Below are 21402 nucleotides of genomic sequence, written 5' to 3'. Positions count from 1 at the left end.
TAAGAGACAACATCACATAAACCAGTTGACTTTAAGAACAAATGACTCCCCATTCTTCCATCTGTAGACCATGTGTCAAGAGCTCAGCTGCAGTTCTCAGGAAGAACTAGAAAGCATACACTTAAAAAAGACCTGTTTGTGCCGAGTGTTGGTGGCTCATGTTTGTAATCCTAGCTACTCAGGAGGCTGAGATCTGAGAGTTGTGGTTCAAAGCCAGCCTGTGCAGCAAAGTCCATGAGACTCTTATCCCCAATAAACCACTCAGAAAAACTGGAAGTGGGGATGTGGTTCAAGTGGTAGAGTGCTCTCCTTGAGCTGAAGAGCTGAGGAACAGTGCCCAGGCCCAGAGCTCAAGCCCCACAGCTGACAAAAACAAAAACAAAAAACAAAACAAAAAAACTGTTCCTATCGGTTCTGTCAGGGTCATTGTTTACAATGGTTTCATAGGAGAAAATGAGGTCATTCCAGGGGTCAAAATCCTCATGCATATTTCCCACTCAAAACTTCTCCCTTGAACTCATATTTAATCAGAGCTGCTTTGTATTCATACCTGTTACCGCTGCCCAGGTAATAGGGAGCTGTGTAAGTCAGAGGTAGAGGCACTGGGCAGGGCAAACTGGTTTCATACCAGTTCGCTGTAGTCCTTTTTTGCAATGATAACATTTCTCTCACCAGAACCAGGAACAATCTGACTGTACTTTTTTGATTGGCTTTTTGCATTTTTAACTTCAAAATTAAAAAACTGTGGGAGAGTTGCCTAGACGGGTACCTAATTTCCTTTTGCAGTTAGTCTGTAAGGGCTATCTTTTGGGATGTGAGTTCAGACAACACAGACAAAACTCTCCCAAAGAAGGAAGTTCAGTTCTCTCTGGGCCATCCATCCAGGCATGCTTCCCGGTAGGAAGAGGGTGCCCAGGGCTTCTCAGATAGCACAAGGTGCTTTTCAAAACTAGTTAATCCCTCGCAATACCTCCAGGTAGGTATATATTCCTTTCTAGAGTTCAGGGACTACTTCAATGACTGAGTTAAAGAAGTTGGAAATTCAAACTAAGCCCTTCTCTTCATTTTATCCATCAACAATCATCCTCCATATAAAGAAAGCTAATCCACATAGAAAAAGATCTATAAACTGTTTGGCTTACTAATTTAAAAAAAAAAAGGAAGTGCTGATTTACAGACTTATATAAAGAACAGTTTCCAGATTTTAGAAACTAATCTTTGCTCTGTGACTATTTCACTGTTTTTGGTGAAAAAAAAGTAAATTTGTTTACAATTCCCTGAAGGAAGTATACTCAATATGTGCTACAGATTCCAAAACCCACCCTTTGAGAGCAGAGGTACAGTACAGAAGCCTCTATAAATAATTTTATATTTTTAGGTGACCAGCTCTCTCCTGAACTCCAATAATTAATAAACCAAATGTTACTTGTTTTCAAAATACTGATCAAAAAGTAAAAAAAAAAAGCTTATTTTTAAAAAGAGTAGGAACTTCACATTGTATTAAACAAGTGCCTTTCATTGCTAAATGATCAGCCATAAAAGTAAAACAAAGGTAATTTACTAATTTTGTTTTAGATGAATATGTAACCTCAATTTTATAAGCCAAGAAAATACTTAGTTCCCCTTCCTTCAAAGTAACTAAGGAACACTAAAAATAAGAAGTAATATTTTGCCCTTAAGAGCCAGCTATAGAAAAGGAAATATGCCAATTCATAAGTGAAAAATTAGCCATCTTCTACCCCAAGTATCAAATCAATAATGCCAATGCCCTATATACAGCAATAGCGTTTAGAGAAAACTTCTATGGCTTAGTTTGTATATTCACCTTCACTGCTGTAAAATTTCCAAGTTCTCACTACAAATAATTTCAATGCACAATGAAACTACTTGTTAAACAATGATCTATGAATCGCTAAGTCTAATGAGTCTGAAAAATCCAAAATAATTGTCTCAAGGGCAAATAGTATATGGGGCAACATGGTCAAGATGTTTACCACTCAAGATTATATGCCACAAACTGCAATGTTTCAGTTTCTCCACTCCTGGAAACTTGGCCCAGCTTTGGGGTTTCCCTGAAATCCAAAAATATCTTGAGTCTTTTCCACATTCGCTCTCTGGATCTCAGAGATTATCTACTCTCTCACAAGGCACAAGGTCAGAACCAGCTTGCTCCACATTCCAAAACACAACTTAAGGATTTTAACGAGAGAGATACACTCCCAACGGGCAGGTGCTGAAATCACTCCAGGGTGACCTAGGGGCATTATTTCTAGCCCCAGGGCAGGTTTGAAGGCCAAGCTGAGTGTCAGAAATAGGTTCAGGCCTCCAGTTTCAGTTGCTAGCACGAAGAGCCACCACACACATAACAGATTATGACATCTTGCTGCAAACCAGTTTGAGCAGAAATCCCTTACCCTGAGCCTCTGCAGCTCCCTTTCAACAGTTCACCCTGGCATTGAAGAGACAGCAGTCTACTAAGACAGCTATGAAGTACATCAGAGAAGCTCCAGTCCAGCAGGCTCCATTGTGTGACCTCAGGCCAAAAAACTCCCTGGCAGGGCCTCAGTTTCCTGGACTAACAAAGGTAGACAGTAAAAAGCACTTATCTATTTAGGTGACTAAGACTAGTCAAAGAGGTAATCCAATTAAAGCAGTTTAACCTTGTGTTCAAGTTATTACTCATCTCTTTTTACTTTTATCTTCTGTCCTAGCCTTAACATTTGACTCTCCACATTATTTGTTCCAACCCTGCCAAGGCAATTTGCAGGTGAGACTCGAAATTCAATAAATCCAGGAGTTTTTTTTTTTAAGTGAAATGTAATAAATCTAGGCCTGTGGATGATGTTATAAATGTCCAAATGACTGGGGGAGGAAGGGGATGCTTCAGCATTGGACTCATCTAAACCTGGGTTCAAATCTCAGTGCTAAATTACTGTGCTCTGTCTGTGATGCCACTTAATTTTTTAAATCAAAGAAACTTAATCTAAGGTTTTATGCTAGGGGCCCCTGGAACATAATGGCACTCTGCAGAGAACCTTTTGAAATACATTCCGTAAAACATAGCAGAATACAAAGCGAGTAAATTATATAGGAACATAACTATCAAATTGGTTTAAAAGACCAATTAAGGATACAGTATTATTTTTATTATTCATGTAAAACATAATATAAGTTATATAAAATTATAAACATAATTTAAAATATTATATTCATGTAAAATACTATCCACGTAAAAAAAGTAACTCCTTAGCTTCATAGAAATAGTAAATGTAACTGTAATGAGATTGTAAACCCATAGGTGGTTTTAATTTTTGGTGCCATACAAAATAATGATCAATAATGATCACAACACTAACTAAACCTAGAGTTTAGCCAAAGTAAAAACGCAACTTTTGTTTCTCATTCTGGTTCTACTCTTGGGCCCCAGGCTTGGAAAGCTTTTCTTAAAATAATCAATAAAACGAAAACGGAGGATAAACCACTAAGTTGAGAGGATTAAATATAAAAAGCAAGGAGCACTCTGGAGGTTATCTATGTAATAGAAATTCTTTCCTTCCTAGAAAGTTCTATTCCTTAGGAAAATTTTTTCCAAGTCATACCCACCAAAACTTCAACTTTTACACAGCTATTTTTCACTATGATCTGAATATGCGGAGATCTGTTCAGCCTTCTGAAATGTTCCCCCAGATCGATATCTTGCATCAAATATTATTTAAGAGCCTCCCTATTATTGTAAACCCCGTTAAGGACACACTGCTTTCTAGTAAAGGTTTAGGAGAATGCATACACCACGCCTCAGCTTTCCCTCAGCCCCAACGAAAATGAAATCCCTCTGGACGCTCTGAATCTTCTACCTCTCCCAAAAGCCCTGCACCTCTCCTTTTTAAACGCTCATTTGCAAACCCAGTCCTGGGAAGCCGAAGCGTCGGATCTGACACCAGCGCTCCTGACAGCAACTGCGGCTCATTACAGTACGGTCTCTCCCCTTCACCGACCTCGGTGCATTCCAGGTCTTTGCCTACTCAGCAGATTCACACAAGCTGTGCCTTTTCATGTGGATTCCTTCATTCTAGCAGGAAAATTCTCACCCGCCCTACCCTAGACCAGTTATATTTTCGACACTCATTGTGCTCGCCCAATTCCGCCCAGGACACCAGCAAGCAATCAAGAGAATCACAGAAGTGGGGTGCATGCATACAGGAAAACTGGGGCACAGGCAGGCCAAGTGAAATCAACTTAATAAACAAGGTGGTGGTTGTTTTAAGGAAGAAGAAAAAAAGATCTTCACTGGAACCTTAACTTTTAAAAGTCAGTCCCTCTCTGCACCGGGCTTGTGCGCCAAACTGTTTCCTACCTGCCATTCGGTTAGGAGCCACAGCGTCAGGGGTGATGAGCGCGCAATGACAAAGCTGCTTCCTGCCGCTCTTCTCCCCAGCACCCCAACTCCCCCGACCCGCGCCCCACCGCCCGCACCCTGCAAGTCCCCCGGCCACGAACCGATCTCAAAAGTTTCTCTCCGTGCCTGCCTTACCTCGAGTAGGCTGCCATCATTCAGTTTATAGTGCGAGATATCTCCGGTCCATCAGAGCCTCCGACCCGCGGGCGCAGAGGCCAGCGTCGCCCTCACCATTTGCCGGAGCCGGGCGGGGACGGCGCCCGGTGCGACTCGCGAATACCCGGACTGCCAGCTCGGGACCGGGCGTCCTCCGCGCAGCCTCGGCCTCCCGGCTATTGGTTCGCACTAATCCTGATGGACATCCGGGCACTGGGGCTTGCAGGAGAGCTGCACTACGGACGAGCCGGGGAACTCGGCGTCCGGACTCGGAGCTAGCCAGAGGCGCCCCCGGGGCAATTTCTAGGAAGACCAAGCCAAGGGGGCCTGGCTCCAAGCCCACCGGCGCCCGGGCTGGCACCCAGCAGCCTCAAGCGTCCGCCGTGCAGCGCCCGGGAAAAGGAATACCGCCTTGGGGCTAGTTCGAAGTTGTCCGAGTTCTCCGGATGCTCCCCCCGTCGAGAAAGTTCGGATGGTACGGCCCGCCTCCTTAAATGGGCAGGGCGCTCGGCCGGCCGCAGCCCGAGCTCGAGCCCGACGCGGGGCGCGCGAGGCGCGCTCGCACCCCGCCCCGCCCCGCCCCGCCCCGCCCGCGGGCTTCCAGCGCTGGCTCGCCAGGTTTGAACAATGTACAAACACACACCGCTGGGACACGCCGTCCCCGGCCGCTCGGAACTCCCGGCTCCGACCGGAGAACTTGTCGTGTGCTGGGGACGCAGTGAATGGGTCACAAAACAGCAGCAGTCAAGACCACGTTGGCTACTTGAGCTCCTTCCAGGACTGGCAATCAGGGAGCGGCGCCGACGCACGCTAGCTTTACTTCGCTTTCAGTTTTGATCGCAGGACACTGACACAAATATTTACACCACGTTTTCCCTTTGGGGCAACATGGAGATTACAAAAGCAAACAATAATTCATGTGGGTACTTAGATAATTAAGGGGGTGCCCAAAAAACGGAGGGGAGGAGCTGTAGATGCAAACGTGTGTGTGTGTGTGTGTGTGTGTGTAAAGCAATCGCGGCCTGCTCAGAAGACCAGAAAAGGCGCTATGCTGAATGACAAGCAGTACAAATCTGACATGGACAGCGATGTGGGAAGATGGTGTTCAGGAAACTTAAGATGAATGCTGAATGAATACCTGGCATAACGGCCTCCTGTCTGACCACGAACCACGACAATGTTTCCACCCTCTGTTCACTCCACTGGCAAAGGGACAGTACAGACTTACTCTCAAAGAGTGATGAGAGTCCTCAAGACCTTTTCAGAGGTCAGGACTATTTTTAGAATAAACAAAGGACAGTGTTTGTCTTTTCACTTGCTGCCATTAGCACTGATGGTGCAAAAGCAATTGAGGGGAATTACTAGCGCCTCAGCAATAATCAAGGCAATGGCAGCAAATGAACCCAAGTCACCACCTCCATACATTATAGCAGTTTTAAAAGCCAATCTCCTTCATTAAGGAGGCAACCAGTAAGAATTGCTACTTTCATTAAATCTTGACCCTTGAGCACAGGTCTTTTGGATGATCTTTTGGCACAGCACAGAATGCACACTAGGGGCTGGGAAGGTGGCCCAGCGGTAGAGTGCATGATGCCTTGCAAGCATGAGGCCCTGGTTTTGATTACTCAGCACCACATAAACAGAAAAAGCCAGAAGTGGCACTGTGACTCCAGTGGTAGAACGCTAGCCTTGAGCTGAAGAGCTGATGGGCAGTGCCCAGACCCAGAGTTCAGGCCCCATGACCGGCAAAAAAAAAAAAAAAACAGAATGCACAGAATACAGTTGCTATCTAGAAGAAAAGCACTTGTGAGCATGGTGTTGGTAGCTCATATCATCCTAGCTACTCAGAGATCTGAGGATCATGGTTCAAAGTCAACCTGGGCAGGAAAGTCTGTGAGATTCCTATTTCCAATGTACCACCAAAAACTGGAAGTGGAGACGTGGTTTAAGTGGCAGAGTGCTAGCCTTGAGTGAACTTAGCCTAGGCCTTAGTATACATTTATGCACCCATGCACACACAGAGGGGAAGAAAGCAAATCACTTGTGTAAGTGATTTGCCCAAGCTGTTCCTTCATGGAGTGTCATTTTCTATAGATAGGAAAGAACAATTCATAAACGAGTTATTCTGAGAGCTGGGAAGGTGGCTCAGTGGTAGACCACTTGCCTTGCATGCTGGAGGCCCTGGGTTCGATTCCCCAGCACCACATAACCAAAAAGAAAAAAGCCGGAAGTGGCGCTATGGCTCAAGTGGTAGAGCGCTAGCCTTGAAGAGTGGAGGGACAGCACCCAGGCCCAGAGTTCAGGCCCACGACCAGACCCAAAAAAAAAAAAAAAAACACTAGTTATACTGACTAGGTTATTTACAGACATTTTCTTTCAAACTGAACAAAGTAAATGAGTGTGAGGTTTCAAGCATTTTGGAAAACTTTACATCGGCTACTATAAATCTGTCAGTTTCCCAGTACTTTACAGGTTTAACCAGGGCTTGTTGATAATGTAAATGTGCTGTTAGAAGACAGCAATAGTTTCAAAATGACTAATTCATGAGAACATAAAATCAGATGTAAGTAGGTAAAAGTTCCATTGAAAGTGCAAGAGAGACTAATGGACTTCTATTTCAATTTGTCGAATGCTGGTATGTTACAGAAGGCAAATGGTTCATGCCCATAATACTAGTTACATGGGAGGCTGAAACAGAGGATCACAAGTCTGAGACTAGTCTGAGCTACACAGTAGCACTGTCTCAAAAATACATATGTATGAATGCACACACATACATACATATGTGACTCTTCCTTTTTCTATGTATATTAGGGACTGCATGCCAATACTAAAGCATTGTATATAAGGGACTTATAAACCAACTATGATTATTAATGCAATAAACAAAATGAAACAAGAAAGAAAAGTCAAAAATTTTTATCATATCATTTACTCCAAACTTCCATTTGCCAGCCAGGCACAGTGGCTCATGCCTGTAATTCTAGCTACTCAGGAGGTTGAGATCTAAGAATCATGGTTAAAAGAGAGCCCAGACAGGAAAATCTGTGAGACTCTAATCGCCAATTAACCACCAGAAAACCAGAAGTTGCACTGTGGCTCAAGTGGTACAGCACCAGCCTTGAGCTAAAGAGCTCAGGGACAGTGCCCCGGCCCTGAGTTCAAGCCCAGTGACCAACCAAAAAAAAAAAAAAAACTTCCATTTGCCACAGCCTTCAAACATTGATATTAAAAATAGTGCATAGGGGGCTGGGAAGGTGGCTCAGTGGTATAGTGCTTGCCTTGCATGTAATGAGGCCCTGGGTTTGATTACTCAGCACCACTAAATAGAAAAAGCTAGAAGTGGCACTGTGGCTCAAGTGGTAGAGTGCTAGCCTTGAGCTTAGGAGCTAAGGGGCAGTGCCTAGGCCAGAGTTCAAGCCCCTCAACTGACCAAAAATAAATAAATAAATAATAAAAATAGGGGATAAAGTTGATTCGAATAGAGTGAAAATATGTGGTGATGTAATAACTCTCCAAAATGAATATAAGCCAATAAATAGAAAAATAAATAAATAAAAATTATTTTATTTACCATGGTGGAGAATGTAGTACCTGCAAACCTACCGTACAAAGCCCTGAGTTTGAAACCCAGCACCACTTTCTGAATTGGTAGCTGTCCTCATGCTATTTAAATACGTGGAAATGAAAAAAAAAGCAAATATTTATCTGAAAGGAGCCAGAGTCAACACCAGATTAGAATTACACCTGAGATTCCTGGGCCTCTCAAACTGGTTTGTAATGTAAATTAGGGTAACTGGAACAGGATTACACTGGATTTGTGATCAACATTAAAAAAAATTTCTAGAGGAAGTTCAGGAGAAATCAGTTTCCAGCTAGATACTGTATATGAGTGAAGTACTGTAACGTCAATCCCAGCACTTTATTTCCTAGTGTTTTGAAAACAACATTGTATACAACTACAGTCTTGTTCAGCAATGAAGTTGAACAAAAAGGCATTCTTAACCTTCTAGAACTCTTTGGCTTTCTGATGAAACATGAGAAAATAGGCCCACACTACAATATCTGTCATACTTTAATGTGGTCTATGATCTCTTTGGATCCTCTTAAGGAGCCCCTGAGCCCCTGTGGACTTCAGGTCAAATATGCTCTGGCCTTGATACAGCTTACATTACAAAATGAGGGTTAAGATCACACTCCCCAATCTTCACTGCCCATTTAAATGTTTAGAATTGTCTTTGTAATCACTCCTAATAGGAAAGAACTGCTCATAAAAGTAACACAAAAAAAAAAAGATTGTCAGTGCTGGGAAGGTGGCTCAGTGGTAGAGTGCTTGCCTTGCATGCATGAGGCCCTGGGTTCGATTCCTCAGCACCACATAAGCAGAAAAAGCGCAAAGTGGTGCTGTGGCTCAAGTGGTAGAGAGCTAGCCTTGAGCTGAAGAGTTGAGGGACAGAGCCCAGGCTCCAGAGTTCAGGTCCCATGAACAACCAAAAAAAAAAAAAAAAACGTTGTCAGGTGCCCGTGGCTCATGCCTAGAATCCTAGCTACTCAGAAGGCTGAAATCTGAGAAGCAAGGTTTGAAGCCAGCCTGGAGAGACAAAAGCATGAGACTCTGAATTCCAATCAACTATACCAAAAGGCCATGGAGCTATGGCTCAAGTGGTAGAGCACCAGCTTTGAGTGAAAAAAACTAAGGGACAGTGCCCAGGCCCTAAGTTCAAGAGCATGCACATACATACACATACACACACACATACACACACACACACACACACACAGAATAATGGAAAAATGAGGGACAGCATCTTGCATACATGAACATTGCATACATGCATATCCATGAACAGTAGCTCTACATTTCCTAATCTCATGAACCAAGATGAATGAGACCAGTCTTATACTTGCTCAGATGTAATTAGGTCAATAATCCATACTATGTGTAACACATATTAAATATAATCACAATATGCACTTTATCACATTTATCAAATAATAATCAAGCATTCTATTGTTCAATTGGCAAAAACAATATATTATATATGCATACAGATAGATATAATACATATGCATATTGAGAATATTTCAAAGAATATTTACTTTTTTAAATTCACAAAGTGAAAAGCAAAAATCTTTATTACCATATGCTAAAGGTAAAAATGGACAGGTTGACCTTTTCAGAACTCTGAAAGACTTGAATGTGTGCATGTGTACCACAGTGTTCTTGGAAGGATTCTACTACTATAGTACTTTTGGCCTAAAAGTTATGTATCAGGGGAGTATTCCAATGTTGTAACTCCTTTGAACAACTAACTTACATTTTTTAAAAGAAGAATACTAGGAAGCTGAAACATGTGTTGCTTTTGGGGGCAATGGGGAGGTCAAGGGGCGGGGGAGACAAATGGAGAGAGGAAGGATGGGTGGATGCAGCCATCATTAATCAATGTGCATAGTGAAAATGCAATGTGGTAACTGGAGGGGATATGTGGTATTGGGAGAGATGAGAGGAAATGATCCAAGATCCAATATTGATCAAGATGAATTCTACTTGTAGTCTGACTTGTTGAAGTGAAACCTCCTTGTACAACTACTTAAAAGTAAATTGTAAAAATAAGATGCATTGTACTTACAAGCTGATGTGTTAATTAAAGCCCTTTTGTACAACTAAAGATAATTAAAAAGTTAATAAGTAAAAACAAGAGTTATACAGGTTAAATCTTAAGAACTGTCACTTCATTTCAGTGGACTGAATAAGGACACTGATTAAAAAAAAAAAAAACACCACTTGGCAAAAAAGAAGAAAAAAGACGTGCTGCAAGTTGCCATTGAAAGATCTAAGCAACAACAACAAATGACAGAAGAAAACAGAGAAGAGATGGGGGGGGGGGTAGCATGTGCAAGGGAGATGCATAGGTCTACCTCCCAGAGCAAGACAGTGGGAAAAACAGTACTAATAAGCACACCTGTAATTAGCTGGCTCAGCTTTCAGCTGTGGCCTCCACACCAAGCTGCCCTCCTCCCCACAGCCCTCAACAAGAAGTTCATTTGCTACAGGCACTATTCTAAAGCTTGATTCGGTAAGGTAAATTAAAGTAGGTATCCCATAAATGAGAATACCATGCAGTATTCAGGCAGGAAGAGAAGTTTATTTTATTATTGAACTGCTGCCCTACAGTGCATGGTGGAGAGCACACGGCCAAAAGAGGCTAGCAGATGGTCCTGCCCGGGTTTAAGCAGGAAAGCCGTGGAGTAGGTGTGACCAGGTGTGGCCAGGTGGGGGGAAGGTGTGGCCATACTAGATGTGAATGTGACTTCAGGGGCTGGGACCCTCCCACTGTCCTATGGGAGCCCGGGGGGGGGGTATGGGGGGGGAGAGAGAGAGAGAGAGAGAGAGAGAGAGAGAGAGAGAGAGAAGGCCCAGGATGTGACATCAGAGGAGGGGGAGGTGACTGCCTCCAGGTGTGCCAGTTACCTAGGTGACATGGGGGAGGGGTGACTTAGCCAAGAGTAGGGAGGAGCCTGCCCCGCCTTCCCGGGGCAGACCTTACAGATTTCACCTTGGTCTTCAAACTGGGATAGCCTGGACATTCTCAAGAGCCTCAAGAAGGGCAAAGGGCTAAACGTAAATCTACTCCCACCTCCTTAATGTGAGAAAAGGTGTCTTTTCTGTCAAAGTGTGTGGCTTAAAAGTTTATGCTTTGGGGGCTGGGAAGGTGGCTCAGTGGTAGAGCCCTTGCCTTGCATGCATGAGGCCCTGGGTTCGATTCCCCAGCACCAAATAAGCAAAAAGAAAAAAAGCCAGAAGTGGCATTGTGTCTCAAGTGGTAGAGCGCTAGCCTTGAGCTGAAGAGCTGAGGGACAGCACCCAGGCCCAGAGTACAGGCCCCACGAAAGGACACCCCCCCCCCCCCGGCAAAAAAAGTTTCTGCTTTGCTCATGATGGTTAGAATGTTTGTGCCTTTCATAACTATCCCACAATACTGTGAAATTATGTAATCACTTAATCACAATAAAACATTTGCAAAAAAAAAAAGTTTCTGCTTTGGCCTGGTGGCTAGGTTCTTGTTAAGGAAAAGAGGAGCTGCTTTGGGATAAGGACGGGTTTTTGAAATGTAAGGTTTGGTCTTAAACTGGTTTCTTTTCAAGATGAAATTTCAGACTAAATAAGAAATAGCTGACAGTGTGGGGCCCAGATCAGAATATTTTAAGATTACTTGTATACTGTTAAGGTGAACTTTATTTCATCCACCTTGTATAAATACATTTTACCCTATCAAACTGACCAATTATCAGCAGATTGTGAACCTGAGTTCAATGAATCTGAGCAAAGGGGCAGGGCCTGCTACACTAGGAGTAAGTAAGAAGGCAGTCGGCCTGCTCTGTGTGCTTGCTGGCCAGATGTTTGGCTGACAGTGCGCCCTTCTGAGCAGAAGTAACTTTTACTTTGCTGAGACAATTCTTTATGTTTGTGTTCTATCATTGTGACTCCAATGGTTCTTGGAAAGCATATTTATAACATTAATTTCCCAAACACCTTCCTGAATATCCAACTTTCATTCTTTCAGACTCTAACTTTCCACTTGCTTTTCTCCATCAGAAAAAGAAAAGCAGTCCTCAAATTCATCCCAAAAGAATCTTAAATGGTGCATTGCTCTAGCCCCAAAGAAACAATTTTTGGTAGAGAACGCAAGAGTCTGAGAACTCAAATCAAGACATGTTATATGGGCATCCTCACCAAACATATCTAAGTACTATAACAGATACATTGTGACAAGACCCCAAGCCTTACTAAACTATGCACAAGAATCATGAGATGAGATGGACAGACCCATCTGAAGTCAGACTTCCATTGATAGACCAGATTTATCTCTTGTTTGAAGATAAGGATTGTAATATTTTCAGCATTTGAGGGGAAGAATTAAATTAAAATGTCTAAAGACAGATAGTCTACAAAAAAGTTTAACTTATCCCATTCCCTCACATGTATGTACACACACACACACACACACACACACACACACACAGAGCCTTTTAAAACAAAACTTGTGTTTCAGGGCTGGGAATGTGGCTCAATGGTGGAGTGCTTGCCTCGCATGCATGAGGCCCTGGGTTCCATTCCTCAGCACCACATATGCAGAAAAAACCGGAAGTGGTGCTGTGGCTCAAGTGGTAGAGCACTAGCCTTGAGCTGAAGAGCTGAGGGACAGTGCCCAGGACCAGAGTTCAGGCCCCACAACCCAAAAAACAAACAAACAAACAAACAAACAAACTGTGTTTCAGATACAAGGTTTTCCTATGTGGCCTAGGCTAGTTTTGAACTCATGATCCTTCTGTCTCAATTTCATGAGTACTAGAATTATAAGCATCACCTAACATACTTACCTTAAAACAAACTTTTACTGTGTGTGTGTATGTGTGTGTGAGAGAGAGAGAGAGACAGAGAGAGACAGAGACACAGAGAGAGAAGGGAGGGAGGGAGAGAAGGAGAGAGAGAGAGAGAGAGAGAGAGAGAGAGAGAGAAAGAATGAGGTTTCAACTCAGGGCCTCAATTTTATTTTATTTTATTTTTTTATTTTTTTTTGTCGGTCGTGGGGCTTGAACTCTGGGCCTGGGCGCTGTCCCTCAGCTCTTCAGCTCAAGGCGAGCGCTCTACCACTTGAGCTACAGCACCACTTCCGGTTTTCTGGTGGTTTATTGGAGATAGGAGTTTCACGGTCTCTCCTGCCCGGGCTGGCTTTGAACCACGATCCTCAGATCTCAGCCTCCTGAGTAGCTAGGATTACAGGTGTGAGCCACCAGCTACAAAACTTTCTTTTTTTTTTTTTTTTTGGGTCCGGTCGTGGGGCCTGAACTTTGGGCCTGGGCGCTGTCCCTCAGCTCTTCAGCTCAAGGCTAGCGCTCTACCACTTGAGCCACAGCGCCACTTCTGGCTTTTTTCTTTTTGCTTATGTGGTGCTGGGGAATCGAACCCAGGGCCTCGAGCATGCAAGGCAAGCGCTCTACCACTGAGCCACCTTCCCAGCCTCAATTTTATTTTTTAATGTCAGTCATGGGACCTGAACTCTGGGACTAGGCACTGTCCCTCAGCTCTTCAGCTCAAGGTTAGCTCTCTACCACTTGAGCCACAGTGCCACTTCCGGCTTTTTCTGCTTATATGGTGCTGAGGAATCAAACCCAGGGCCTCATGTATGCAAGGCAAGCACTCTACTGCTGAGCCACCTTCCCAGTCCCATGGGCCTCAAGCTCTTGATTGGCATTTTCACTTAAGGCTGATACTGTACTACTTGAACCATACTTCTACTTTCCATTCTTTGCTTGTTAATTGGAGATGAGTCTCTCAGATTTGTCTGCCTAGACAGATCTTAGCCTCTTGAGTAGCTAGGATGACAGGTGTGAATCACTAGGTGCCCAAAACACTTTTATTTTAGAATAATTTTAGCATTCCAGAAATGTTGCAAAGGATTTTTATATATTTTCTCATCCTGTTCTCTCCATTGTTTATATTTTATATTATCATTCTCAAAGCTGAGAAATCAACAGTGATATCTTTCTATGAAATAAACTCCAAATTTTAATTTATTTTGTGCCATCTTGGGGTTTGAATTCGGGACCTAAGAGCTGTCTTTGAGCTTCTTTGCCCAACACTAGTACTCTTACCATTTGAGTCACGGCTCTACTTCTGGCTTTTTGTTGGTAAACTGGAGATAATATTCTCTCAGACTTTCATGCGATCCTCAGATCTCAGTGTCTGGGTAGCTAGGATTACAAGTGTGAGAAACTGGTGGCCAGCTTCAAATTTGATCTTTATTTATTTTGCCAGTCTTGTGGCTTGAACTCTGGCCTGAGCACTGTCCCTAAAGACTAGCAACTCTACTACTTGAGCCACAGCTCCACTTCTAGCTTGTTGTAGTAAATTGGAGATGACCATCTCACAAACTTTCCTGCACAGGCTGGCTTTGAACCAAGGTCCTCAGATCTCAGCCTCCTGAGTAGCTAGGAATTACAGGCATGTTCTCTTTTTTTTGTGCCAAGATCCAACAGAAGGTATCTACCATATACTTCATTGTCTATGAGAGCTTCTCAAGCTTTCATTATTTTCCATGACTTTGACAGTTCTGATTTTTGGTGGGTTCTACCGTACAATGTCTCTCTTTTGACTATTACTTTGACTATTACTTTTGAGTATTACTTTTTTTCCTTCAAGCGAGGGAGAAAGCTCTACCTCTATAAGAGTTTCCAAATATCCTTTGAGAATTTTTCAGTAAGAAAGGTTTTCTCTTCTCTAGTTCTTTAGTTATTCAATCATTTACTTATACCACCCTGGTGTCTTGGATGTTTGCTTTGAACTCCGGGTTATAATCCAATATTACACATGAGTTACTTCATTGTTCTAGCCTTGGCTGTGGAGCTCCTACGGGCCAGTTCCTTGTCCACTAACATGCTGTGTCCTTGTGTTTTGCATGTTCCTTTCTTCCCAGCTCTAGATGCCGTGAGCTCTATTTCAATTTTCTATTCTCTATTTCTATTTTCTCAAGTCATGGCTCCCAATATGCCAGTTTCTTCTGCTTTTCACTCAGTTTCTTACCCAACTTCCTGAACCAAGAGAAGTATACTTGCTCTCTAATGCCAGTGGTCCCATCCTTGAAAAGTTCTCTATAGACTTGTAAGACACTGTTCTACTTTGGGGAAAGGGGATGGGAGGAAACACAACCCACCTTACAATACTTTCTGCTCATACATCTATGATTCAGGATCAAACCTGACAAGTCTCAGTGTTTCTCCTCTTAGTCTAAATCCTACCTTGTATATCAATGACTTCAGCAGTGTGACTCCAGCCTAAAACAACTTCTAACATGCCAAGACCATTTTTTAAATTAATAAGCTTTTTTATTGTGAAAATACTGTACAGAAGGGTTACAATTACACAAGCAAGGTAATGAGCACATTTCTTATCAAGCATTGTTGCCTCCTCCTTTGTTTCTCCTTACTATCCCTGCCCTCCACTCCCCCACTCCCTCTCCCCTGCCCCCCAAGACCATTCTTTCTTGCTATCCCAAACACTCCCCTGGATATAAAAGAACACTTGAAAGGTTGTCCAAAATGGTCATTTAGTATATTACTCATTTGGATGCTATACAAAAGAGACCTGTCACCTAGCCCTAGTTGTATCATGAGTTTGCAAAAGGAAATTTCTCCACAGAGGAGGAATGGGCAAACAACATTAGGAAGAGAACTCAGTGCGTGTTTCCCATTAGCAGACCAGGAAGGATTTGGGTAACTCAAAACTAAAATTCAACAATGAACCCTTTAAAGAAGTTTGACCACCATAAGGTTTTGAGTAGCAAAGAGTAGATGTCTCTTGATGGAAGAATCTGATAACTTTCTTTTAGGCATTCCACATTTTTCTAAATATTATATAAATAGAATACGTATTGTTTTCTAATCCAAAAAGAAATCACCAATTACTGTAAAAATGAAACAACAGTACTCCAGGAAGGAGACAAGGGTCAACTAATCTACTTCTCCATGCAAGAATGGTCTCACTCTACCACAACAAGCTTGTTTACCTATCTCTGGGGACATCTGCTGTAATTACAAAGCAGCACAGCCCCTTCTACAGCTGGGCAATAATGACAACTGCTAAATTCTGCCCTCCACAGAGCTTCCCTGGAGTCCTACTGCATGCAACCTACTTATGCTTTCTTGATCCTAATAGAGCTATCTGCTCAGCTTTCTCCTGATTACTATTTGCTGGTTTCTCTTTCTCTAGCCTGTTCCTTATACCAATACACTTCTTCTTTTTTTTTTTTTTGCATTCAAAATGCAGCTGAATGTTGATGGCTTACACCTGTAAACCTAGCTACTCGGGAGGCTGAAAATCTGAGGATCATGGTTCAAAGATAAGAACCTCTTCTCTCCAATTAATCACTAAAAAGCCAGAAGTGGAACTTTGGCTCAAGTGGTAGAGGACTACTCTTGAGTAAAAAAGTTAAGGAACTGTGCCAAGCCCTGTGTTCAAGCCCCAAGTACAAACACAAGTAGTAGTAGTAGATATATTACATATAAGAAAATAATAATGTGTGTGTGTGTATATACATATATATTTTGGGGGGGGGGGCCAGATCCAAGGCTTGAACTCAGGGTTTGGGCACTGTTCCAGAGCTTCTTTTGCTCAAGGCTAGTACTCTACCCTTGAGCCACAGTGCTGCTTCTAGCTTTTTCTGTTTATGCTGTACTGGGGAATTGAACCCAGGGCTTTATGCATGCTACCACTAAGCCACATTCCCATCCCTAATTATTAACAATAATAATAATATATGTACACATACCTATTACAAGCAGATTATGTGATAAGCAGAAGCCCCATCTTTGTCTTCTAAATGAAATGTCTGGTTATTTACTTTAATTATTAATATGGCTACTTTAAATTCTACCAACTTAACCATCTCCTAATTGACCCTTCTTTTTCTATTTATTCCTGAGTTGCTCCTTTCTTTCATTTTGTGCAACGTAACTTTGTTGTACAATACTCTGGGGCTATATAGGTGATTTCTTAATTTATCAAGTGCTATAGCTGACATATCTTCCCTCCCCCCCCAAAAAAAAATCCCTTTTGAAGTTGAAAGTAATTATGTGGTCTTCCAATCTTCTTAGATCCTCTATCACTTGTAGTTTGGGCTCTTCATATTTTACCCATGCTCCAATAAGTTAATGACAATTATTTTTCTTGCAACACTACTGTCAGAATATAGAATGTATAATTTCTAAAGTACACATCAGATGTTTCTTATTAAAAAAAAAAGACATTATACATCCTCTGCCTTCAGAGTGAAAAAAAGAAATTGGTCCAGGGCATTCAAAACCCTTTCTTCCCAATTTGGTCCAACTTCAATAACCTTGTCAATCACCAACTTTCCTGCCAGCTCTTCCCACCCATTACCAGGAATACCCTCCAGCCCCACACTTCCCTCAAGATACCAACCTTTGCAGAGAATATTGTGTATATTGGGATTATCGGATGCCTGGGCCTCTCTACTTCACATACATACACCTATTATCCACACTCCATCAAGTACAGCTCTTTTTAGAAGCCCTAACATGAAGCTTTACCTTCACTTGTACCTACCATAAACTCCCAGGCCTCATACAAGTCAAGTCTTGAGGGTAGATGAGATTAAGGGGAATGTTTGCTCATTTGAGTGGAAAGGCAGCCAAAAGATAATCGTTGGCACCGAGAACTGTTAAGAGCTTTGCCACAGTTGCAGCTGGTTGGATTTCCTCTTAGGCTTGTGAGTCTGAGGGTGAGACCTGCCCTTAGATTGGCACACTCTTAGGGGTTGGTTCTCTTGTTATGTAAACTGTGGACTCTGACCTGGGTCCAGCAATGAAGCAAGTCAGAATCAGTGAACCCTTCTCAACATTACAAAAAGTCCAATGAAAAACCACTTATTTATCCACAGAAAGTATGTGAAAGACTTTCCTCTTTCTGGAGCTTATGCCAACTCAGGTGCTAATAACCACACTATTCTAAGGTCTAATTGGCAATGGCATGTTGTTTTATTAATTAAAATCAAGAAAACAAATGTTTGATTAAGCATAAGCAAAATACTTAGAAGATCAACTTTGAAAATACAGGGTCTGAAGGAGAAGGGATGAGAAAAATGGGGACACTTTTAAGACAGTTACTTCTGCACAGATGTGACCTGCTAAGACTAAGCAAAGGTTCACAGCCTTGGCTGTGGGGAGACTTTCACTCCTGCTGTGCTTACCTGAGACAAACCCCAGGTCAATTACTTCTAAAGGTGCAAAACAAGCATCAGTGATTTTTAAAATTTCCACAAGTGAGTAAATGTGCTTTCTCATTTGAGAACTTCTGCCTTGTGGCCTGGCTATCAAAGTGAGGACCGAAAGCAGACATCATCCTCTCTAACATGGCATGCCTACTAGAAATGCAGTCTTAGACCCAGGGCACTAGTGGTCCAAGCCTATCATCATTATCTTAGGTACCCACAAGACTGAGATCAGAAGATCCAAATTCAAACCAGCACAGCCAAATCCATCAGACTCTTATTTCCAGCTAAATCCAGAATCGAAAGTGTGGCACAAATGGTAGAGGACCACCTGTGAAAAGGCTCTGAGTCAAGCCCCAGAGCAAAAATAATAATAAAAGTGGCCTTAGGTTCCATCCAAAGTCTGCTGAATTGGAACCTGTAGTTTCACAAAATTCCTAGGTGATTCATCTGAGAAGCACTGCATTACAGAACGTATGACATTTTGGTCTGTTTATTCTCATAGATGTGTGACCACTGAGCATGGTGCTGTACACCTGTAACCCCAGTACTTGGAAGGTTGAGGGAGGGGAAGGGAGACTTCAAGGCCAGCCTGAGCTACATAGGGAAACCTTGTCCCAAACAAACCAACCAACCAGTAAAGTACAAATCAAAGATTGCCAATATTGATTTATGTAACTTTAACTCCTCTGTACATCACCTTTATAATAATAAATTTTTTTAAAGATTGCCAATATTGCTGCACCGTTCACAATAGCCAAGTTATGGAAACAACCCAGATGCCCCACTACAGATGAATGGATCCAGAAATTGTGGTACATAGCCATTAGAAAGGATAAAACAATGGCATTCACAGGGAAATGGATGGAACTAGAACCAATCACGTTGAGCGAGGTAAGCCAAGATCAGAGACAAATGGTGTATGTTCTCCCTGATATGCAGATGTTAAAATTAAAACGCAATGAGTCATGACAAAGTAAAATATGACTCAAGTTACCCATACACAGTGAGACCAAAAGAAGATAGTCTCGGGAGAAAAGCACCAACTTGCAATACCCAGGCACCCCTTTATTTGTATATGAGACATACTGAAAAGAATCCCAAAGACAAGGAAACAAAGGACCTCTTTTTAATTTGTCATTGTTTTTAGATGACTATGTTATTCTTTACCTCATCTTTGGTATATACATGTGCACAACTGAGGGAAGATGAGAGCAGAGCACAAAATCAGTGGAAAATGAGTGAAAAAATACAGCAGGGGGCCCATCAGCTACACTGGACATTGATGAAAGTGAACTAAGCAACTTAAGGGCAGTGATGGGAGGGAGGAAATGAGAAAGAAACAGGAAACAGCTAATACTAAGCAAAAGGAAAGAATGTGCATATCATCCGATTTGTAAAAAAGAAAAAATAGTTTTATTGTTAAAGATCACAGAGTTCATAAGCAATGTAGCTTAAGACAATGATGACTATCATTGTGAAAATTAAAAGGTTTTTGTGACTTTAAAAAAGTAAATATAAGCCAGGCTCTGGTGGCTCACGCCTGTAATCCTACATACTTAAGAGGCTGAGATCTAAGGATTGAAGTTCAAAGCCAGCCCCGGCAGCAAAAGTCCATGAGATTCTTATCTCCAATTAACCATTAGAAAACCAGAAATGGCACTGTGGCTCAAGTGGTAGAGCGCTCGCTCACCTTGAGCTGATGAGCTAAAGATAGCACCTAGGCCAGAGTTCAAGCCCTATGACCAGCAATAAACAAATAAATAAGACAAAGGTAAAAAAGATTGCCAATATTGCTCTAGTATATTAATCGCCAGGGCTTTTAACAAATTTGCACAGTCATGTACGAATTAGGGACTTTTTCATACCCTCAAACTACCTCATTTCTCTGTATACACATTAAAAAAAGAAATGGAGAAAGGCTTCAAAATCAGAAGATAGGAGATATTTCCCAATATCTGAAGGTACAGTTTTGTATCTTTTGTAGAAAAAAAATTACATATACAAACAAGCCACAATGATCAGTAAATTATAGCTTATAAATTACACTAGATCTGCCTTTCACAGATAAAAGAGATTATGTCACCTATTCTTATTTTCCATGATGCCCAGCCTGTCCTAAATGGACTGTTGTTTTTTTTAATGTTGTTTGTGTTTTTGTTTTTTGTCAGTCATGGGGCTTGAACTCTGGGCCTGCGTGCTGCCCCTTCAGCTCGTGAGCTCAAGGCCAGCACTCCACCACTTAAGCCACAGTGCCACTTCCGGTTTTCTGAGGGGTTAATTGGAGATAAGAGTCTCTTGGACTTTTCCTGCCTGGGCTGGCTTTGAACTATGATCCTCAGATCTCAGCCTCCTGAGTATGTAGGATTACAGACATGAACCACCAGTGCCAGGCTTAAGTGGACTGTTTTTATTCCTATCAAATATGTGAATCCAAACAATTGAAAAACCTATTTGAGGCATGACATCTGTTCTCTTCCAAAAAGTCAGGGGATTTTATTTGAGCTTTGTCATGTTCTCTACCTCTTGCCTAGGTCACAAATAAAGTACAATTAAAATAAAATCATCAGCTGGGTGCTGATGACACACGCCTGTAATCCTAGCTACTCAAGAGGTTGAGATCTGAGGATCACAGTTCCAAGCCAGTGTAGGTAATAGAGTCCATGAGACACTTATCTCTAATAAACTACTCAAAAAAACAGAAGTGGCACTGTGGTTCAAGTGGTAGGGCACTTGAACAGCACCCGGGCCCAGAATTCAAATCCCAGGACTGGCAATAAAAAAAAGGGAGCGCATTGCAGGGGGCGGGGAGGTACCAAGTATATTTGCTGAGTAAATGAAATTAGTTCCCCACTGTATAAGAACTGGTCAAAAAAAAAAAAAAAAAAAAAACATCAACATTTATTAAGCAGCTTTTATTTCTCAAGTGCTTTGTTAGGGATGAAACAGTGCTTGCCTAGCATGTGAGGGGTGAGACCCTACGCTTTAATCTTCAGTACTCTGTACCTAGCCCAAACATCTTTATGTTCAGAGAAAGAGACTCCATTTCTTTTTTTTTTT

General features: G+C 42.2%; 2 protein-coding genes across 3 annotated transcripts in view; both read right to left on the bottom strand.

The window, feature by feature from the left end:
• The window catches only part of Aff1 (AF4/FMR2 family, member 1), a 132065-nt gene extending 127416 nt beyond the window's left edge, over positions 1 to 4649 (bottom strand). The window contains exon 1 of one of the 2 annotated variants that reach the window (XM_013029842.1): positions 4532 to 4649. In XM_013029842.1, the coding sequence (XP_012885296.1) occupies positions 4532 to 4551 (20 nt within the window). In that variant the 5' untranslated portion in view covers positions 4552 to 4649. The remainder of the gene's footprint in view (positions 1 to 4531) is intronic. The other variant, XM_013029841.1, reaches the window with a different exon arrangement.
• A 719-nt stretch (positions 4650 to 5368) lies between these two features.
• Positions 5369 to 21402, bottom strand: part of LOC105995899 — a 75307-nt gene continuing 59273 nt past the window's right edge. Inside the window, exon 5 of the mRNA XM_013029813.1 lies at positions 5369 to 5428. Within this exon, the coding sequence (XP_012885267.1) occupies positions 5369 to 5428 (60 nt within the window). The remainder of the gene's footprint in view (positions 5429 to 21402) is intronic.

Source organism: Dipodomys ordii, unplaced genomic scaffold (genome assembly GCF_000151885.1).
Source record: "Dipodomys ordii isolate 6190 unplaced genomic scaffold, Dord_2.0 Scaffold123, whole genome shotgun sequence".
NCBI classification, from domain to species: domain Eukaryota; kingdom Metazoa; phylum Chordata; class Mammalia; order Rodentia; family Heteromyidae; genus Dipodomys; species Dipodomys ordii.
Note: the sequence above shows the minus strand (reverse complement) of the source record. Positions and strands in the feature narration are given on the sequence as shown.